We start from the raw sequence: 16,603 nt of genomic DNA on the forward strand, positions 1-16,603 counted from the left end.
GAAACGTGCTCTGGGGAAGGTTTTCCCTATGGATTTTCCCTATAGAGCTCCCTGCTCTGCCCATCTGGACAAGGCAGATGAAACTGGGGAGAGTTATTGTTATTTTAACCCCATTTTTAACAGATAAACCAGGAGTTTTGGTGGTTGCACTGGAAACTAACACGACGCGGGTGGAAGCACCAATGTTAGGGACAAAAAGGAACATTTTGGGGTCAAAACCGTGTGTTTTGGGGCAGATTGGAATTTCACACATAGGGTTGGTGCAGGCAGGAGGAAGAAAATTGATTGCAGCTGGGAATTGACAGCTTTTTTTTTTCTTTTAATTATTAGAAGAGTTTTTGCTTATTTACATGTTTATTAAGGTCAGGCTAAAAGGAACAGCTGCACACACCCCACGCAGACATCCCACCCCCAGAGGCGACAGCCTACACCCCCTGCACACCCCCCACCACAAACGGGGGGGGGGAGGGGAATTTGGGGGGGGGAGTCCCGGTGGTCCTGGGGCTACTTCTTGTTGGCGTGGGCCGTGCCCACCATGCACTCGTTCACCTGGGGGGCGAACGAGGGGGGTGAGGGGGGTCCAGACCCACAAATCTGCCCCATAACCCCCCCAAATGCCCCCCCGTATCCTAAAACTGCCCCAAAATGCTCCCAAAAGGCCCCCCACTAACCCAAATCCAACCCATCCCCTTATATCCCAAATCTGCCCTATAATCCCCCAAAACCTCCAAAACTTGCCGAATCACACCCCCATATCCCAAACACACCCCATAACCTCCCCCAAATCCCCCCCATGTCCAAAATCCAAAACCCATACCCTGTACCCCAAACTCACCGTATAACCCCCAAAACCTGTCCCCCATATCCCATTACTTGCCCTCCTTATCCCATAACCCTATGAAATCACCCCCTGTGCCCCAAATTTGCCCTCTAACACCCCAAACCAACCCCCCCATCCCAAACCTGCCCCTGAACCCATCCCCACGTTCTCCCCCCCGAGCACCCCCAACACATCCTACATCTCCCCCAACCTCTGCCCGCAGATTTCCCACGGCACCCCAAATCACCGTGTCCCAAAGATCCCCAAATCCACCCCAAACGCCCCCCATACCATAATGTTTACCCCCCCCAAAATTCTTCCCCCAAAACCACCCCAAAACCCTCCTCCCCAGGCCCTCCCCGCTCCCTCCCTCCAAAACCATCCCCAAAAACCACCCCAAAACCCTTCCCCACCCCCACCCCAATCCAAACCCTCCCCTAAACCCCCAAAAACCCCATTATTTCCCCCAAACCTTGCTGGCAAAGCGCAGGGAGTTGAGTGACTCGGCCAAGTTCTCCTCCAGCGGCGAGATGTTGACGAACATGAGCCTGGGTGGGGGCGATCCACGGCATAGCGGGGTGTCCGAGCGGGGTGCACCCTACACCCTCGACCCTAAAACCACCCCGTCACCCTAAAAAAAAAAAACCCCGCTCACATTTTGGCGTTGCCCCTCAGCGAGTTTTGCAGCAGGTAGGTCAGCTTGCTGTTGCGGTATGGCACGTGCGGCTCCTACGGGGACAAAAATCGTTATAGGATGGGGAGGAAAGCGACAAAATTTTGGGGTTGTGGCCCCAAAATCGCTCTTTTTTCCCCAAAAAATCAGCACCTTGTTGGAGATGGCCATGATGACCAGCCCCAGCGTGGCCAGGCTGCTGTTGATGGCTTGGGTCTCGCGCAGCCGCTGCCTTGGCATTTATCCAAGCGCTCGCTGCCCGCCAGGTCCACCAGGCTCAGCACCGCTGGGTTGGGGGAGGATTTCGGGTGAGGAAGAGGAGGTCGGCACCCCCCGGGGAGGAAGAAAACCCCAAAAAGAGGCGCTCACAGCTGCAGCGGAGGGCGCGGGAGGCGTTGGAGCCCTGGATGTGGAGCTGGAAGACGCAGTGGCTGCGGGACGAGCGGTCGTTGAGCGCCGTGCGCGCCACCGAGCGCTTGGAGGCGGCCGTCTGCAGCAGCCCCAGCACCTGGGGGGGGGGGGCAAATTTGGGGTTAAAAAATGGAAAAATACGTCAAACGGACTCCGAGGGGGGGTTTGGGTTTCTTACCTCGTCCTCGGAGGCCACGGGGACGCAGCGCAGGTTGGGGACGTGCAGCTCCTTGCTGGCCGAGCTGACGTGGCGGATCTCCAGCTCGCCCCCCCTGTCCCCCCCCAGCAGGTCCCGCAGCGCCTCGTTGTAGATCTCCAGGAAGCTGGCGCTGAAACTGTACTTTGGGGGGGTCAGGGGGGCGCAAAATCCCCCCAAAAAGGGGCCCCGAGTGCCTAAAGAACCACCAAAAGCCTCCAAACCCTATAAAGAACCCCAAAGAGCCCCCAAAAGAGCAGACCCAAAGTCCCCAAAGCTAAAGAAATTCCCCCCAAAACCCCACCCTAAACCCCCCCAAAAGCCCTGCTCCCCCCAAAAAAGCCCCCAAAAGCCCTAACACCCCCAAAAAGCCCCCCAAAAGCCCCCAAAGCCCTAAACCCCCCAAAAAAAGCCCCCCAAAGCCCTAACACCCTCCAAAAAAAGCCCCAAAAAAGCCTCCAAAAGCCCTAACTCCCCCCCCAAAGAAGCCCCCAAAAGCCCTAAACCCCCCTAAAGAAGGCTCCAAAAGCCCTATATTAGCCTCCAGAAAGCCCTAACCCTCCCAAAAAGCCCCCCAAAAGCCCTAGCCCCCCCAAAGAAAAGAACCCCAAGAAGCCCTAAACCCCCCAAACACCTTAAACCCCCCAAAGTCCCAAAAGGCTCAAAACCCCCTCAAAAAAGCCCCTAAAAGACCAAATACCCCTAAAAAAAGCTCCCCAAAGCCCTAAATTAGCCCCCAAAAGCCCTAACCTCCCCCCAAAAAGCCCCCCAAAAGACCCCAAAGCCCTAACCCCCCCCCAAAAAAGCCCCCAAAAGATCTAAATTAGCCTCCAGAAAGCCCTAATCCCCCTAAAAGCCCCCCAAAAGCCCTAACCCCCCCCCCGAAAAGTACCCCAAGAAGCCCTAAACACCCCCCAAACACCTTAAACCCCCAAAAGGCTCAAAACCCCATCCAAAAATGCCCCTAAAAGACCTAATCCCCCCCAGAAAAAGATCTCAAAAGCCGTAATCCCCCAAAAAAGGCCTAACCCCTCAAAAAAGCCTCCCAGAAGCCCTAAGGCCCCCCCAAAAGTGCTAACACACCCAAAGAAGCCCCCAAAAGCCCTAAGCGCCGCCCAAAGAAGCCCCAAAAAGCCTTAAACCCCCCTCAAAGAAGCTCCTGAAAGCCCTAACTCCCCCCCAAAAAGCCCCCAAATCCCCCAAATAGCCCTAAACCCCCCCCCAAAAAGCCCCCAACCCCCCCCAAAACTCGGTGCCTCGGCCCCCACCTGCCACCCTTTGTGCTCCAGCTGGCGGGCGCCCCCGAAGAGGTGCCGCACGGCGCGGGGGATCACCCCCCAACTTGTGGGGTCGGCGCCCCCCGGCCCCTCCATGGTGTAGGTTTTGCCGCTGCCCGTCTGCCCGTAGGCGAAGATGCAGACGGGGTACCCGTCCAGGGCCGACTGGGGGGGACAGGGGGGGTTATATGGCAAATGGGGGGAAAAAGGGGTCTTTTGGGGGAAAATAAGGGTCATTGGGGGGAGTTCAGGGGTAAACGGGGGCATTTGGGGTGGAAACTAGGGGGAAATGGGGCTCTTATGGGGGGGAAATGGAGGCGAAATGGGGGGAGTTCAGGGGCAAATGGGGGCGTTTGGGGTGGAAACTGGGAGGAATGGGGGCACTTGTGGGGGAAATGGGCGGGAAATAGGGGTCTTTTGGGGGAAAACAGGGGGCAAATGAGGGCATTTGGGGTGGAAATAGGGGGAATGGGGGCACTTGTGGGGAAAATGGGGGGGAAATAGGGGTCTTTGGGGGGAGTTCAGGGGCAAATGGGGGCGTTTGGGGTGGAAACTGGGGGGAAATAGGGCTCTTTGGGGGGGGAAATAGGGTGGAAACTGGGGGGAATGGAGGCACTTGTGGGGGAAATAGGGGTCTTTGGGGGGAAATGGGGGCATTTAGGGTGGAAACTTGGGGGGAATGGGGGTACTTATGGGGGAAACGGGGAGAAACGGGGGAAATAGGGGTCTTTGGTGGGAAATGAGGGGCAAATGGGGGCATTTGGGGTGGAAATAGGGGGGAATGGGGGCACTTGTGGGGAAAATGGGCAAAATAGGGGTCTTTGGGGGGAGTTCAGGGGCAAATGGGGGTGTTTGGGGTGGAAACTAGGGGAATGGGGGCAGAAACAGGCATTTATGGGGGAAATGGGAGCACTTAGGGTGGGAAGGGGGAGCTTTGAGGTCAGTTCGGGGAGAAATGGGGAGACTCCGGGGGGAGTTCAGGGGCAAACAGGGGGCTTTGGGGTGAAAACCGGGGGAAATAGGGGCACTTTGGGGTGGAAATCTGGGAGCCTTTGGGGGGCAACAGGCAGAAACGGGGGCATTTATAGGGGAAATGGGGGGGCTTTGGGGTCAGTTCAGGGAGAAACGGGGGCCTTTGGGGGAGCGTGGGAAGGAAATGGGGGCACTTATAGGGGAAATAGGGGGCCTTTGGGGGTGGAAAAGGGGGAAATGGGATAGAAACAGGGGCCTTGGGGGGGAAATGGGGACTTTTTGGGGGAAACAGGGGCACTTTGGGAGCAGTTCAGGGGCAAATGGAGGCATTTTGGGGGGAAACGGGAGCCTTTGGGGTCACTTGTGTCAAACGGGGGCGCTTTGGGGGGAAATAGGACATTTATGGGGGAAATAGAGGAAGACGGGGGAGTTTGGGGGGGGAATGGGCAGAAACTGGGACCTTGGTGGGGAAAGAGGGGGATTTATGGGGGAAACGGGGGCAGTTTGGGGGGAAATGGGGAAAAAGGGGCTTTGGGGGACAGTTTGGGGGGGTTGGGGGGGTAAACGGGGGGATTTATGGGGGAAAAAAGGTAGAAATGGGGACCCTGGGGAGCACTTGGGGGGGGTTTGGGTGGCGATGGAGGCGCTTTGGGGTGAAACACGGGGGAAACGGGCAATTTTGGGGAAAAGGGGGGGTCCTTTATGGGGGGGCACCTGCACGAGCAGCGCGATCTCCTCGAAGACGTCCTCCTGCGAGGCGCCGGGCGGGAAGACGCGGTCGAAGCTGAAGTCGTAGCGCACCTCGCCCCGCCGCCCCGTATGGGACTGGGGGGGGAAATTAGGGTCGGGGGGGACGTGTCAGGATTTGGGGGGGTCACCACGAGCCCTATTCCCAGCCTGATGTGCAATACGGGGAGATATCGGGCTTATAGGGCCTCCTGCCCCCGTTATAGGGCCGCCCGCTTGTAGGGCCGTGGAGGATTTGGGAGCGGGAGCAGCAGGGGGTGCCCCCCCCAGCCCTGATTTGGGGTCGGGGCACCCCAAATTGGCGCTCACCCCCTCGGTACTGCAGAGCACCAGCGTCTTGTTGTCCTCGGGGGGGAAGTGGAGGTGCTCCAGCCCCTTCTGCGCCTCCTGCTCGGCCGCCAGCAGCGGGCGCACGCGGCAGAAGACACGGATGTTCCCCTGGGGAGGGGGAAAAAAAAAAGGGAAAAAAAGGTATTTTGTAGAATATCGAGGACTTGAAGAGGACTGGCCCTAAAACGGAGCCTTGGGGGATCCCAATGGTGACCTGACGTGGCCCCAGTTGCCACAGCCCTGAGCCCTGCCCGACTGCCACTTGTCAGACAGATTATTTTTCTGTATTTTTCTGTATTTAAGTATGGATATATAAGAAAAACTTTCAGAGTTAAATATTTATATTCTTATATACTCTTACAATTTTGAACAAAAAAACAGAAACGAACCATGACCATTCTGTTGTTTATAGATTTGGGGCAAAACCTAAAAGAAACTATGTATTTTTTTAATTTTGAGCAAGAAAAACTAAGCATTTTATATATTTTTTTTTAATTTGAGGGAAAATTAAGTGTTTTTTTTTTTTAACTGAGCAAAAAAATGATTTGTTTTTGTATTTTTAAAAAAATTTGGGGCAAAAACATATGTATTTGTTAAACTCTGAGCAAAAAAGCTCAAAAAATGAAATGAGTTATTCTATTTTAAATTTTGAGAAATAAAAGAAGTGTTCTTTTGACTTTTTAAAATTTCAATAAAAATCAAAAAAAGAAAGATGATTTTTTATTTGAGCAAACTAAAAAAAGGTTTTGTTTTTCAATTTCGAGAAAAAAGAATAAATGATATTTTTTAACTTTGAGGAAAAAACAGGAATGTTATTTTAAAAAAAGTTTGAGCAAAAAAAAAACATTTTTTTTTAACTTTGACAAAAACAAAACATGAAATACTAATGTTATTATTATTACTATTATTTATTATTTTTATTATTTTTTACATCTTGGGGTGAAAAATCCCCCGAAGTGAATCCTGGTTTTTAAATTATTATTGATATTTTCAGTGTCAGCCCCCCTGGTGCACCTTGAGCTCCTGCAGCTGGTTGTGCAGGCGGCGCCGCTCCATCTCCAGCGCGTGCAAATGCTCCTCCTGCGCCCCCGCCAGCGCCCGCAGCTCCGACACCTCCGCCTCGCGCCGCGACAGCGCCCCCGACACCTCCCGCAGCTCCGCCTGGGGGGGAAAGGCCCGACCCCGTTGGCCAAGAGGGGCGCCCAACGCCGTCGGCCAAGACAGGAGCGCCAAGAATTGGATGTAAAAAGTCAAAACTTTAGGGAAAAAACGCACAGAACTTGGGTACCCCGTCCGCGAAGAGCTTGTAGAAAAAGCACCAAGAATTTGGGGAAATAACCTATAAAATCTTTGGGAAGAGCCCCCCAAAAAACATGGGGAAAAACCATCCAGAATACAGGGGGAGGGGAAACCCACCAAGATTTGGTTGGGAAACACACAGAATTGGTGGAAACTCCCCCAAAGTTTGCGGGAAAAGCCAAGCAGAATTCGGGGAAGAGCCCCCAAAATCTGGAGGAAATGCCCCAATATCAGGAAGGGTTGGGGGGGAAGACCCCAATAATCAGGGGAGCCTAAGATAATAATTTAGGGGGGTACGGGGAATAATTTGGGAGAAGACAACAACTGGGGAAAAATCCGGCAAAACACCCCGAAATCGGGTAAAAAGCCCCCCGAAGCATCTCCAGCTGCGCTCCTCGCAGCCCATTTTGGGGCAGAATCCCGCTTTTGCTGGTTTTGCCCCGTGGGGGGGGGGGGGGGGGAAATCAGCCTCGTACCCACCTGGGCGGCCCCCAGCTGCTCCTCCCGGTCCCGCGCCGCCTCCCGGAGCTCCTCCAGCTGCCGGTGCCGCTCCTGGAGCTCAGCCGCCAGCCGCTGCCGCTCGGCCGCCTGCGCCTCCGCCTCCCGCTGCCACCGGGACCGCTCCTCCTGGGACTGCTGCAGCTCCGTGCGCAGAGAGCTGGGAGGCACCGGGGGGGGGGCGCCGTTACCGGAGGGGGGGGGGGTCTCTGGTATCGGAGGGGGGGTCCCCGGGTATCGGAGGGGGAAGGGGAGGGGGCTTCCGTACCCTGAGGGGGGTTCCCAGTACCAGACGGGGAAGGGGGAGAGTCCCCGGTTACCGGAGGGGGGTCCCCGGGCACTGGAGGGGGAAGGGGACGGGTCCCCGGTTACCGGGGGTTCCCCTGTTACTGGAGGGGGGGTCTCCGGGTACTGGAGGGGGAAGGGGAGGGGTCCCCTGTTACCCGAGGGGGGTTCCCGGTTAACAGAGGGGAAAGGGGGAGGGTCTCCGGTTACCGGGGGGGGTCCCCGCTACCGGAGGGGATAGGGGGAGGGTCACCAGTTACCCGAGGGAGGTCCCCGATACTAGGGGGGAAAGGGACAGGTCCTCTATTACCGGAGGGGGGGTGTCTCCGATACCTTACAGTGGTCCCCGGGTACCGGAGGGGGAAGTGGAGGGTGCTGCCGTACCCAGAGGGGGGTTCCCGGTACCGGAGGGGGAAGGGGACGGGTCCTCTGTTACCGGGGGGGAGTTCCCGGTTACCGGAGGGGGGTCCCCGGTACTGGGGGGAAAGGGGACAGGTCCTCCGTTACCGGAGGGGGGCGGTCCCCGATACCGGAGGAGGAAGGAAACGGGTCCCCCGTTACTGGAGGGGGGTCCCTAGGTACCAGAGGGGTCAGGGGAGGGGTCCCCGGTTACCGGGAGGGTGCAAACCGGTAGCGGGGGGGGGGAGTTACCGGGGCTCTCACCTCACTTGTCCCTCCAGCTCCTCCTCCCGGGCCCGGCTGTGCTGCAGCTGCTCCCGGAGCTGCCGGTTGTCATCCTCCAGGCCCCTTATCTTCTCCCGCAGCTCCGCCAGCTGCCCCCTCGGGTCCCCCGCCGCCCGCCGCCGCACCCCCGGTACCGGAGGCGGCGCTGCCGATCCCGAAGCCGCCCCCGGGGCCTTTTTCCCGGCCTGGGGGGCTGCGGCGACGGTCATGGCCTTGCGCAGAAGCCCTGGGGGGGGGGGCACGGGGGGGTCACCGCGACCGAACGGTGGAACCGGGACCCCCCCGGTACAACCGGGACCCCCCCGGTGCCGCCCTACCTGGGCCTGGTGCCGTCGGGACGCTGATAGCCCGCAACGGGGCGCGGCTGCTGGGAGCCCAGCCCGCTCGGGGCCCGGAGCGGCGCCGTTTCTACGGGAGAACGGGAGGGTGAGACCGGAACCGGCACCGGGAACGGGAGCGGGAGCGGGGCCCAACCTGTTCGGGAGCCTCCGGCTCAGGCGCGGCCGCCGCGCGCTTGGCGTGAGCCTTGCGCACCGGTAACCGGGAGGCGGCCGGAAGTGACGCAGCCGCCGCCGTGGCCGGTACCGGGCGGGCGCCGCCGCCGCCGCCAGGCCTCGCCGCCATTGCGGCGCGCACACTCAAACCGCGCCCGCCCCGCGCTCCCATTGGGCGCCGCCTCCGCCAATCGCCGCGCGCCGCCCCGGGGCGCCGGCCAATAGGGAGGCGCGCGGGGGGTCACGTGGCCGCGCCCGCCGGGTAACGGCCGGCAGGGAGGGAGGGGGGAGGCGGGGCTTTAGAAGTAGAGGGCGGGGCTTCGGCGGTGGGGGCGGGGTTTGGGGTTTGGGGTTTGGGGTTTGGGGTTTGGGGTTTGGGGTTTAGGGTATGGGGTCGGCTCCACGGCGGCAGTGGCGGCGGGAGGGGGGGCGTGCGGGAGCAGGGACGGGTCCCGGTTGGGGGGAGGGGCGGCCCGCTGCCGCCGTCCCTCCGCGCCCCCCCCTCGGGCACCCCCCCGCCGCCGCCGCTGCTGTATCACGGTCCTGCGCTGCGGCCGCCGGCCCGGAGCCCCCCCGGGCCCCACCCCCCCAAAATTGGACCCCCCCAAAAAAAAATTGGACCCACCCCAAAAAGAAATTGGACCCCCCCCATAAAAAATTGTACCCCCTAAAAAGAAATTGGACCCCCCTCATAAAAAATTGGACACCCCCCCATAAGAATCTGACTTCCCCCCAAAAATTTGGACCCCCCCCCCAATCGGTAGTGCCCCCCCCTCCAAACTCTGTCTCCCCCCCCCCCGGTTTAGGACTCGCCCCCCTTACCCTACCCCAAATGCCCCCCCCCCCAGCTGGGACCCCCCCCAATCTGCCCCCCCCGAATACCCTACCTGCCCACCCCCCCGTTCCAGGACCCCCCAAAACGCCCCCCCATACCCTACAGGAGCCCCCCCATCTGTGCCCCCCCCATATGTTTCATGACCCCCCCCCTCATATTTTGGGACCCCAAAATGCCCCCCCACCCCCCATATGTTGCAGGAAGCACGGGCGAAAGCACGACAGACACCAGCAGAGTCAGATCATGCTGCTCCCTTTTATTGCCCGAATAGCACAACTTTTATAGTGAACTTTACAGGGGCGGACAATGTTTCACACAAGATTATTTGTCAAAAGCACTCAGACAAACAACTAGAAGAAAACAACCCCACCTGCAAGAAAAGAACCCCCCTTTTGATTAGCAGTCAGGAAAACAACCCCCTTTGTGATTAACGGTCACGTAGACCTAGTCCTTGAGGCCAGCTGCTGGTAACAGTATTTTCTGAGTTTGGCGCTGTGGGAACACTGTCATGGGAACTTCTCATAGTTGCCCTGGTAGCTTGGTTTGCTCAGCTACAGCAAGCCATGGGATTTTTGCTGTTTCAAGAAATCCCTCAACACACATGCAACTAGGCAAAGAAAGTAAGGCTGAAAGCAGGATTGCTACCTTGGACTTTCGAAGAGCCAACTTTGACCTCTTCCGGGACCTGCTTGGGAGTATCTCATAGGATAGGCTGCTCGAAAGCAAGGGTGCTTGTGAGAGCTGGGCTACATTTAAGCAGCACTTCTTCCATGCTCAGGATCGGTGCATCCCAAGGAACAGGAAATCGGGGAAGGGGGGCAGGAAACCTGTGTGGATGAGCAAGGAGCTCATCAATAAGATCAAATGGAAGAGGATGGTCTGTGAAATGTGGAAAAAGGGCGGGCCTGTCCTCTTGGGAGGAGTATAGATGTGTTGTCAGGGCCTGCAGGGATGCGACCAGGAAGGCTAAAGCCCACCTAGAGATGAGGCTTGCGAAAGAGATAAAGGATAATAAGAAGGGTTTTTCAAGTATGTAAACAGCAAGAGGAAGACTAGGGATAATGTGGGTCCCTTGCTGAATGAGGGGGGTTTCCTGGTCAAGGGAGACGTTGAGAAGGCAGAGATACTGAATGCTTTCTTTGCGTCAGTCTTTGCTTCAGGGACACTCCCCCGGGACTCCTCGCCCCTGGCAATAGGACAAAGGGTCTGGGAAATGGAGGGCTCCCCCCTGGTGGACGTGGGAGTGGTTCGGGAGCGTCTGTGTGGGCTCAACACACACAAATCCCTGGGTCCCGATGGGATGCATCTGCGTGTGCTAAGGGAGCTGGCAGATGTGATCGCCGAACCGCTCTCTATCATCTTTGAAAGGTCCTGGAGAATGGGTGAGGTGCCTGAAGACTGGAGGATAGCCAAAGTCACTCAGAAGTGACCTCGTAGGCCCTTTCTGTGACATGTTGCTGCTGTTGCCCTATCAACTGCAGAGGCAGAAGTGACCTCACAGTCCCTGCCACAGTCACATTCCTCCTGCTGGGGCAGGAGATCCTGAGGCAGAGTTGAGGTCATCAGAGCATTTCCTCTCATCTCCTCCTTGTCGCCTACAAGCAGATCAAATCCATGGCCCCTCACATTCATCTTTGAATGCCGTGTGACTGCATGGAGTGGGTTTACGTGGCATGGTTTTGGTAGTGGGGGGCCATAGAGGTGGCTTTGGTGAGAAGAATCCAGAAGCTGCCCCACGTTAGATAAGGGCCCCACTGCTGGCCAGAACTGGGCCAATAAGCGACATTCTTTGCACCTCTGTGAGAGCATATTTAAACAGAAGAAAAAAAAAAAAAGGCAAAAAAAAAAAAAAAGCTGCTGTAGAACAGCAGCTGGGAGAAAGAGAGGAGTGAGAAATAGCCTTGCAGGTGCTAAGATCAGTTATGAAGGAGGGGGAGACGTGCTCCATGTCCCGGAGCAGAAGTCCCCTGCGGCCTGTGATGAGGACCATGGTGAAGCAGGCTGTCCCCCTTCAACCTGTAGAGGAGACCATGGTGGAGCAGGTGGACCTGCACTGACAGAGGTTGTAGTCTGTGGAGGACCCCTGCCAGAGCAGATTCCAGGCCAGACCTGTAACCCGTGGAGAGGAGCCCACGCAGGACCAGGTGACCTGGCAGGAGCTGCTGCCCGTGGGGGACCCAGGTTGGAGCAGTTTGCTCCTGAGGGATGGACCCCATGGTCTGGAGCAGTTTTTGATATCTTGCCTCCTGACCTCCCCAGATATGTCCTTGTGTTTGGGGCAGCTTTTCAAACATTGCCTGCAAGATGCTGTCTCCCTGCATGGGGACGGTCAGTTTCTGAGACAGAAGTGACATCTTAGTGGGATGGAAGGACACAGCATGCTGTAGGCAGGCCCTGCACAGCATGCGTAGCAGCCCTGCACAGCCCCTGAGGGGCCCAGCCCCAGTTCGTGCCCCCCAGCTTGTGCTCCAGAAGGGCTCCCCTAGGTCCTGTGTCACTTTTCCCACCTGGGTCCCTCGGCTATCCAAGGAAACCTTGGAGGCAGTGTCCACCTCTGACTGGAAAACTGAAACCAGCCATGAAAATAGATTGAAGAAACAGTTCAAAGCTGTGCAAAAAAGGATTCTAAGTAATAGCTGAAATAATCTCCCTTGCCAGCATCACCAGCTTTTTTTTTTTTTCTATGAATGTTCATTATTTATTTACACAGTTTTCCATTGACAACACCATGGAGAAGTGCAATAAATCAAATTATGCTTTCTTGAACAATAGTTTTATGCAAACATTTAGGAAAATACATTTTACATAAACACACATTTACCAAAACACATTTCCCAACAATTCTAATGCTTCTTTCTTTTTTTCCTTTTTTTTTTTTTTTTTTCTCCTCCATTTCTTCTGTCCTTGAAGAGCACTCTTGAGGGAGAGTCATTGCATTAAAGATTAATGCATGTTTAAAAGACTGAGATTGAGAAATACGCTCCATGCCATCATGAAGGGAGATAACAAAGAGTGTCAACAGTGTTGGCCCAAGTGCCCATCACTGAGGGATGCTGCTGGTAACTGGCTGAAAGGAGGACTTTGTACCACTGACACCTTGCCCCCAAAAACATCATCCCCTTTTTCAGTCCAAATATCACCAGTGTGGCTAAAGGGAACCCCAGGAAACCATGGCAAAGGCCTTGCTAAAGTGCAGGTTCACCTCGTTCCCTTCTTTCCCCTCCCCTTCTGTTTCAGCAGTTCCTTTGGTTCCTCCAACTGCCTGAAGAAGGCTGTGGCAGGACTTTCCCTATCACATTCCCAGGGTTAGAGGTGACAATTGCAGTTCTGCCAATCCTTTTTCTTGCCCTTCCTGAAGATGCGTTTGATGCCCACGTTTTTCAAGTCCCCAGAAATCTTGCTGATCCAAATGCCTGACAGCCCGGTCGAGAAAGGCGGGGTAGTGTGACATAACAGAGAGGGGCATCTGCAATGAACCTATGCAAAAGGGGTTCCAGGAATCTCACAGGGACACTGGGGGTTGTTCCTGGAATCACACAGGGCAATGGCAGGGCTGTGTGAGGTGTCCACATCTGAGCAGACCTCATACACACATGCCTTTAGAGAGAGCTCCTGCAGTCACTGCCAGAGGCTGGGAGACACCTCAGCTGTGGGGAGCCTCGCCCTGCTCTGCCCTCCTCTGAGATACCCCAGGACATGAGGAATGGGCACAGAGACCTCGGTTCAAGGAGGAACGTCCCAGAGCTGCCTTCAGGTGGCTTCCCAGGGGACGTTACTTGGCCTTGTGACGCTATCTGCCCAGCTGGCCTTCATGAGACTTCTAGGAATAGCGGATGGCCTTTGTGCTCCTTCGTGTTCATCTCTCCACACACATATGACGTGCCTGCCAGCACCAGCATTGGGTTTCTCTTTCAATGTCTCCCATGCACATACAGCAGGCCCTGCTCTTCTGGGAAATCTTATCCCTCAAGAAGCAATGAGCAATGGCCTGGCCAGCCATTGCTGAACTTACTACCCACACCTCTGAGCTTGTGATGGCACTCTCCAGAGTATGAAAAATTATTAAAAAGAAAACCTTGTTCCTGCAATGCATTCTGAGTCATATGCAGAAGACAATAGGCTTTTTTTTTTTTTTTTTTTTTAAATATTAGTTCATCAGTTTCCTCAAGGCATCCTTGAGCTCCTGGTTCCTCATGCTGTAGATGAGTGGGTTCACTGCTGGAGGCACCACTGAGTACAGAACGGATACCACCAGGTCAAGGCATGGCGAAGAGATGGAGGGGGGCTTCAAGTAGGCAACCATGACAGTGCTAACAAACAGGGAGACCACGGCCAGGTGAGGGAGGCATGTGGAAAAGGCTTTGTGCCAGCCCTGCTCAGAGGGCATCCTCAGCACCACCCTGAAGATCTGCACATAGGAAATAACAATGAAAACAAAAGAACCAAAGACTAAGGAAAAACTGAAAACAAGTAGCTCAAATTCCCTGAGGTAGGCATCTGAGCAGGAGAGCTTGAGGATCTGGGGGATTTCACAGAAGAACTGCTCCACAGCATTGCCATGGCAGAGCGGCAGGGAAAATGTGTTGGCCATGTGCAGGACAGCTTGGAGAAAGTCACTGCCCCAGGCAGCTGCTGCCATAGTGGCACAAGCTCTGCTGCCCAGGAGGCTCCCATAGTGCAGGGGCTTGCAGATGGCAACATAGCGGTCATAGGCCATGGCAGTGAGAATTGAAAACTCTGAACCAAAGAAGAAGACGAAAAAGAGAACTTGTGCAGCACAGCCTTGATAGGAGATGGTCCTGGTGTCCCAGAGGGAATTGGCCATGGCTTTGGGGACAGTAATGGAGATGCATCCCAGGTCGAGGAGGGCGAGGTTGAGGAGGAAGAAGTACATGGGGGTGTGGAGGCAGTGGTCGCAGGCTACAGCGCTGAGGATGAGGCCGTTGCCCAGGAGGGCAGCCAGGTAGATGCCCAGGAAGAGCGCAAAGTGCAGGAGCTGCAGCTCACGCGTGTCTGCGAATGGCAGCAGGAGGAACTTGCTCACAGAGCTGCTGTTGGGCATTTTCTGACATTGAACACAGTTGTCTGTTGAAAAAGAGAAGGCAGAATAAAGTTAGAAGAGACTTCTCTGAGGAAAACATTTTGGAAGTCTTAGAGCACTCTCATCCCAAGCCTCTCTCTTTGCAGGAGAATCTTTCTGCAGCTCTACCGCTTGAGTCCCGGATGATTCTTTCTGAGGCTGACACTGGGAGCGGGGATTCCTGTGGGCTCCAGAGGAGTCCTTCCTGCTGTGAAGCATTCAGGAAGCAGGAAAAAGGGGGAAACTGAAGTTCAGTCCATTTATAAGATCCATGAACTTCGCAGTGTTGTTGCAAAGAACACCTCCCTCCAGTATAGAGCAAGGCAGATTTTCTTATGCTGAGTACAACAAGCACACTACTGTTTCCCAATATGTAGAGAGCTTAAAGCAGAGAAGCCCCAGTCCCACTGCAGATGGACAGAATCCTCACCTTGTCTGCAAGTGCATGAGCAGGACCTCAGCTTCTCCCTCTTTGCCAGGGCTGCAGAGGCCTCACTCCAGCTGCCCACAGACAGCCAGTCAGCAGCAAGGACATGGCCTTAGTGCAGAGGTGTCTTCTCCTTGTGGCACCTGGAGAACACAAGGATGCCAAGAGAGAGCTGCATCCTGCTGGAGAGCAGCCTGAAGACCAGAAGAACACCCCATGGACAGACATGAATATTCATAAGCTGGACTGTCCCAGCATCCCAGCTCCATCCCTTCAGTGTCTGGAGGAGGCTTAGCACTTGGCTCCTGGCTGTCCAGGGGAAGCTGGGTTATGGCTCTCCATGGACTTTCTGCCAGACGTCCTCACCTCACAGTGCAATCCAGCAGCAGTCTCAAAGCCTACTGCATTGCCCACTGCCCTCCCAGAAACAAGACCCAGGAGGAGACACTACCAGGACCTGCAGCTGCATGGCCCTGCAGCCAGACATTTACCTTGTCAAGGGCTGTGCAGATTTCTCCTGCAGGCAGCTCTCAGCATCCACCCACTCCCAACTGCCTCCAAGTCCTCTCTCCTTCTCTCCTCTCTTTGTGCCAGCTGCGGTCAGAGCCCCCAACCCTGCTGTGCTGTGCAGTGGAGCTGCTCCTGGGCAGAACTGTCTCTCTGCACCAGATCCCTCTTGCCAGGAGCAAGACTCAAAGAAAAAAGAAAGACTGGATTTGGAGACGTGGCATTTTTCAGGCTCAAGACTGGTGAACTATCCCTGATTAAACTGGTGTTTTTCAGAACTATTTTCCAACCTTTTTGCCATTTGAGTTTCTCATTGTTGGAGAAAAATGTGTGAATGGCAATACTGTCTAATAAGCAATAAAATGAGAAGAGATAATGTGTTATTCAGACTCTCAAAAACAAATCTGAAAGTTGTTTTTTTGTTTGTTTGTTTTTGTTTTTTTCCCTGATGTTTTGTCTCAGTGCTAAGATGCTTGAAACAGGATCTAATCACATTCCCTGCATGGGTATGATCTTCAATGTTTCTGTTCAGATTTTTTAAAATCGTTGCAAACATCTACTGACAGTATCCATTTAGAACGTTTCTCAGATCTTTCCTGTACTGATAATTATTTGGCAGGGACCAGGACTTGCTACTACAAGACTGTTGTATACTAGGGTGAGACTACTATCAACGGAAGGAGGAATTTGTTGGCTTATCGGAAATCCAGAGGAAACCAGCTGTGAGGCCTACCATTGAACACTGCTCTATGAATGCCAAGCAACATCTAAAATGTTAAAAATAGGCTTCAATCCTTAGAACCATAGGCTTTCAAACCTCAACGTTTGTTCTAATTGTCTTGGTGTGAGAAAGCTACTGATACTCTCATTTCTTGAGTAGTTGCAGGCAGAGAAAGTCTGAGCCTCTTGCCGTGTCATGGGTTTACGTGGCAAGGTTTTGGTGTTAGGGGGCCACAGGCGTGGCTTCTGTGAGAAGGATCTAGAAGCTGCCCCATGTTTGGCAAGGGCCCCACTGCTGGCCAGAGCTGAGCCAGTAAGTGATGTTGTTTTGCGCCTCTGTGAGAGCAG

General features: G+C 55.1%; 1 protein-coding gene and 1 long non-coding RNA gene across 2 annotated transcripts; both read right to left on the minus strand.

The window, feature by feature from the left end:
* Positions 1-298: 298 nt before the first annotated feature.
* Positions 299-8,851, minus strand: LOC140001021 (carboxy-terminal kinesin 2-like). The gene is given in 15 exon segments (XM_072032175.1): positions 299-549; positions 1,293-1,368; positions 1,476-1,549; positions 1,647-1,732; positions 1,735-1,779; positions 1,863-2,001; positions 2,083-2,244; positions 3,369-3,542; positions 5,064-5,174; positions 5,406-5,534; positions 6,441-6,587; positions 7,206-7,383; positions 8,172-8,418; positions 8,510-8,600; positions 8,667-8,851. Coding segments are annotated over 15 exon segments (1,854 nt in total). The 5' UTR covers positions 8,817-8,851; the 3' UTR covers positions 299-504.
* Positions 8,852-14,501: 5,650 nt separating this feature from the next.
* LOC140001025 (uncharacterized) lies at positions 14,502-15,657 on the minus strand. The gene is made up of 3 exons (XR_011806198.1): positions 15,520-15,657; positions 15,032-15,171; positions 14,502-14,606 (listed from the first exon to the last, which is right to left on the minus strand). It is a non-coding gene; the product is annotated as an uncharacterized lncRNA (long non-coding RNA).
* Between the last annotated feature and the right edge of the window lie 946 nt (positions 15,658-16,603).

The sequence above is a fragment of the Anas platyrhynchos genome, chromosome 36 (assembly GCF_047663525.1).
Source record: "Anas platyrhynchos isolate ZD024472 breed Pekin duck chromosome 36, IASCAAS_PekinDuck_T2T, whole genome shotgun sequence".
NCBI classification, from domain to species: domain Eukaryota; kingdom Metazoa; phylum Chordata; class Aves; order Anseriformes; family Anatidae; genus Anas; species Anas platyrhynchos.